This window comes from Chrysemys picta, chromosome 5, assembly GCF_011386835.1.
Source record: "Chrysemys picta bellii isolate R12L10 chromosome 5, ASM1138683v2, whole genome shotgun sequence".
NCBI classification, from domain to species: Eukaryota; Metazoa; Chordata; order Testudines; family Emydidae; genus Chrysemys; species Chrysemys picta.
Window position 1 is genome coordinate 49,965,567 of NC_088795.1, and position 4,288 is coordinate 49,969,854.

The window sequence follows — 4,288 nt, forward strand, 5'->3', positions numbered from 1 at the left end:
GGTGGGGGCTGCTGTGATCCAATTTGCCAGGGCAATGAAAGACCTGGTGATAGCAAGGGTAGTGACTCTGGGCAACGTGCAGTCAATAGTGGATGGTTTTGCTGAAATGGGATTCCCAAACTGTAGCGGGGCCATAGACGGAACCCATATCCCTATCTTGTCACCGGAGCACCAAGCCACCGACTACGTAAACCGCAAGGGGTACTTTTCAATGCTGCTGCAAGCCCTGGTGGATCACAAGGGACGTTTCACCAACATCAACGTGGGATGGCCGGGAAAGGTACATGATGCTCGCGTCTTCAGGAACTCTGCTCTGTTTCGAAAGCTGGAGGAAGGGACTTTCTTCCCGGACCAGAAAGTGACCGTTGGGGATGTTGAAATGCCTATCGTGATCCTTGGGGACCCAGCCTACCCCTTAATGCCATGGCTCATGAAGCCGTACACAGGCAGCCTGGACAGGAGTCAGGACCTGTTCAACTACAGGCTGAGCAACTGCCGAATGGTGGTGGAATGTGCATTTGGACGTTTAAAAGCGCGCTGGCGCAGCTTACTGACTCGCTCAGACCTCAGCGAAAAGAATATCCCCATTGTTATTGCTGCTTGCTGTGCGCTCCACAATATCTGTGAGAGTAAGGGGGAGACCTTTATGGCAGGGTGGGAGGTTGAGGCAACTCGCCTGGCCGCTGATTACGCGCAGCCAGACACCAGGGCGGTTAGAGGAGCACAGCAGGGCGCGGTGCACATCAGAGAAGCTTTGAAAACGAGTTTTGTGACTGGCCAGGCTACTGTGTGAAACTTCTGTTTGTTTCTCCTTGATGAACCCTCCAACCCCCCCCCCCCCCTGCAACCCGGTTCACTCTACTTCCCTGTAAACCAACCACCCCACCCCACCCTCCCCTCCCCAATTCGAGCACCGCTTGCAGAGGCAATAAAGTCATTGTTTTTTCACATTCATGCATTCTTTATTAGTTCCTCACAGAAGTAGGGGGATAATTGCCAAGGTAGCCTGGGATGGGTGGGGGAGGAGGGATGGAAAAGGATACACTGCATTTTAAAAATTTAACTCTTATTGAAGGCCAGCCTTCTGATGCTTGGGCGATCATCTGGGGTGGAGTGACTGGGTGGACGGAGGCCCCCCCACTGTGTTCTTGGGCGTCTTGGTGAGGAGGCTATGGAAGTTGGGGAGGAGGGCTGTTGGTTACACAGGGGCTGTAGCGGCGGTCTCTGCTCCTGCTGCCTTTCCTGCAGCTCAACCATACGCTCGAGCATATCAGTTTGATGCTCCAGCAGACGGAGCATTGCCTCTTGCCGTCTGTCTGCAAGCTGACGCCACCTATCGTCTTCAGCCCGCCACTTGCTCTTTTCATCCCGCCATTCAGCCCGCCACCTCTCCTCTCGTTCATATTGGGCTTTTCTCATCTCCAACATTGACTGCCTCCACGCATTCTGCTGTGCTCTATCAGTGTGGGAGGACATCTGCAGCTCCGTGAACATATCGTCCCTCGTCCTACGTTTTCTCTTTCTAATGTTCACGAGCCTCTGCAAAGGAGAAACATTTGCAGCTGGTGGAGGAGAAGGGAGAGGTGGTTAAAAAAGACACATTTTAGAGAACAATGGGTACACTCTTTCATTACAAGGTCGCATATTTCGGCTTGCAGGCAGCCATGGTAGGCCACAGTGTTTTGGCTTTTTTAACCTTCTTAACATGCGGGAAAGGTTGCAAACAGCAGCGCATTTCCCATATCAAGAATGAATTGGGTTGTCCATTTAAAATGGGTTTTCAATGTAAAAGGAGGGGCTGCGGTTTCCCGGTTAACATGCGGCACAAACACAAGTAAACCACCCCCCCACACACACACACACGATTCTCTGGGATGATCACTTCACCCCTCCCCTCCACCGCGTGGTTAACAGCGGGGAACATTTCTGTTCAGAAGAGCCGGAACGGGCGCCTCTGAATGTCCCCTTAATAAAATCACCCCATTTCAACCAGGTGACCGTGAATGATATCACTCTCCTGAGGATAACAGAGAGAGATAAGGAATGGATGTTGTCTGCATGCCAGCAAACACCGGGACCATACGCTGCCATGCTTTGTTATGCAATGATTCCAGACTACGTGCTACTGGCCTGACGTGGTAAAGTGTCCTACCATGGCGGACGGGATAAGGCAGCCCTCCCCAGAAACCTTTTGCAAATGCTTTGGGAGTACATAAAGGAGAGCTTTCTGGAGATGTCCCTGGAGGATTTCCGCTCCATCCCCATATACGTTAACAGACTTTTCCAGTAGATGTACTGGCCGCGATTGCCAGGGCAAATTAATCATTAAACACGCTTGCTTTTAAACCATGTGTAATGTTTATAAATATTTACAAAGGTACACTCACCAGAGGTCTCCTGTGTGCCCTGAGGGTCTTGGGTGAGTTCGGGGGTTACTGGTTCCAGGTCCAGGGTCACAAACATCTCCTGGCTGTTGGGGAAACCGGTTTCTCCGCTTCCTTGCTGCTGTGAGCTACCTACAGTACCTCCATCGTCATCTTCCTCATTCCCCGAACCATCTTCCCTGTGTGTTTCTCCAGTGAGAGAGTCATAGCACACGGTTGGGGTAGTGGTGGCTGCACCCCCTAGGATCGCATGCAGCTCCGCGTAGTAGCGGCAAGTTTGCGGCTCTGCCCCGGACCTTCCGTTTGCTTCTCTGGCTTTGTGGTAAGCTTGCCGTAGCTCCTTAATTTTCACGTGGCACTGCTGTGTGTCCCTGTTATGGGCTCGGTCCTTCATGGCCTTGGAGATCTTTTCTAATACTTTTCCATTTCTTTTACTGCTACGGAGTTCAGCTATCACTGCTTCATCTCCCCATATGGCGAGCAGATCTCGTACCTCCCATTCGGTCCATGCTGGAGCTCTTTTGCGATCCTGGGACTCCATCACGGTTACCTGTGCTGATGAGCTCTGCGTGGTCACCTGTGCTCTCCACGCTGAGCAAACAGGAAATGAAATTCAAACATTCGCGGGTCTTTTCCTGTCTACCTGGTCAGTGCATCTGAGTTGAGAGTGCTGTCCAGAGCGGTCACAATGAAGCACTGTGGGATAGCTCCCGGAGGCCAATAACGTCGAATTCCGTCCACACTACCCCAATTCCGACCCGCAAAGGCCGGTTTTATCGCTAATCCCCTCGTTGGAGGTGGTGTAAAGAAACCGGTTTAAAGGACCCTTTAAGTCGAAAGAAAGGGCTTCGTTGTGTGGACGTGTCCAGGCTTAATTCGGTTTAAAGCTGCTAAAGTCAACCTAAACCCGTAGTGTAGACCAGGCCTTAGAGTCTCTAGGACCACATAAAGACCAAGGATAGTAACCATACATACATTTACAAGTACAAGGTATAGTCTGTTTTACACATTTTATTAAAGTTACAGGTAAAGTTATGATTACCCAGGCATATAGAAATTCTATAAAGACCTTGGCACAAGTTATAAATATAGTTGTACTCACAAGTTATAAATATAGTTATACTCACATCCTCCTAGATAGTGTTAGTGTTTGATGGGTCCGTCATCATCAGTAAAGGGAGGGTTCCTGCTTGACTTTCCTATAGGGAGTTCAATTTTCCTAATCTGGGCATTCTCTTTTTATAATGTAATTCTGACTATACCTCATTAGCATTTATGCACATAGTGCACTCTACAGTTAGGGCATATGTTAGAAAAGTTTGACTACCAGATATCTTTCTAAGCAAAAAGTTATTTTACTGTTAATTTTTTACAGTATGACCCATTGGTACATCTTCTCCTGTAATCTTGTGGCATAGGATCATTTTTGGTCACTTATGTCAAGCATTTCTTAAACCTATGGCCTAGTATGACTAAGCTAAAATCTAACAGGCCTCAGCCTGTAGGCCTTGCATTTCAGCCTTGCTTATTTAGGTACCTAATACATAATTATCCCTTCTAACTACTAATCAATCTTATAATTCTATAATCCTACAATTTAACTCTATTTAACATACAATGATTATATATAACATAACATGCTAGTTAACAATAACACCACACAATAAATTAATAATAAATTTAAATAATTGGCTACTGTCTTTTATAGCTCTCAATTGAGAAATGGTTCTTTATATCATGCTGAAGTGATTCATAGATATGGTGCTGAAGGGTTTTCTGCACAGTATCAGTTAAGATGATGGTGAGTGCACCAGTGCACTAGGATTTTATTTGGGTTTGAGACCCATGATGTTGGGAGGAGCAGAGTTATTCCGTGAGGTTCTATTTAGAGTAAATTTTACTAT

At 47.6% G+C, this 4,288-nt stretch overlaps 1 protein-coding gene across 1 annotated transcript; it reads right to left on the reverse strand.

The window, feature by feature from the left end:
* Window positions 1–907: 907 nt before the first annotated feature.
* On the reverse strand, window positions 908–3,279 carry LOC135983633 (uncharacterized). The gene is made up of 2 exons (XM_065596383.1): window positions 2,388–3,279; window positions 908–1,562 (listed from the first exon to the last, which is right to left on the reverse strand). Exons 1-2 carry the CDS (start codon window positions 2,923–2,925, stop codon window positions 1,060–1,062), a joined length of 1,041 nt encoding a protein of 346 aa, XP_065452455.1. The 5' UTR covers window positions 2,926–3,279; the 3' UTR covers window positions 908–1,059.
* Between the last annotated feature and the right edge of the window lie 1,009 nt (window positions 3,280–4,288).

Bases quoted from the DNA above. Each gene is read 5' to 3' on its own strand.
- LOC135983633 (XM_065596383.1), bottom strand. From the start codon at position 2,925: ATGGAGTCCCAGGATCGCAAAAGAGCTCCAGCATGGACCGAATGGGAG. The intron at 1,563-2,387 runs GTGAGTGTACCT...CTCCTCCACCAG, and splicing joins GGGCACACAGGAGACCTCTG to CTGCAAATGTTTCTCCTTTG.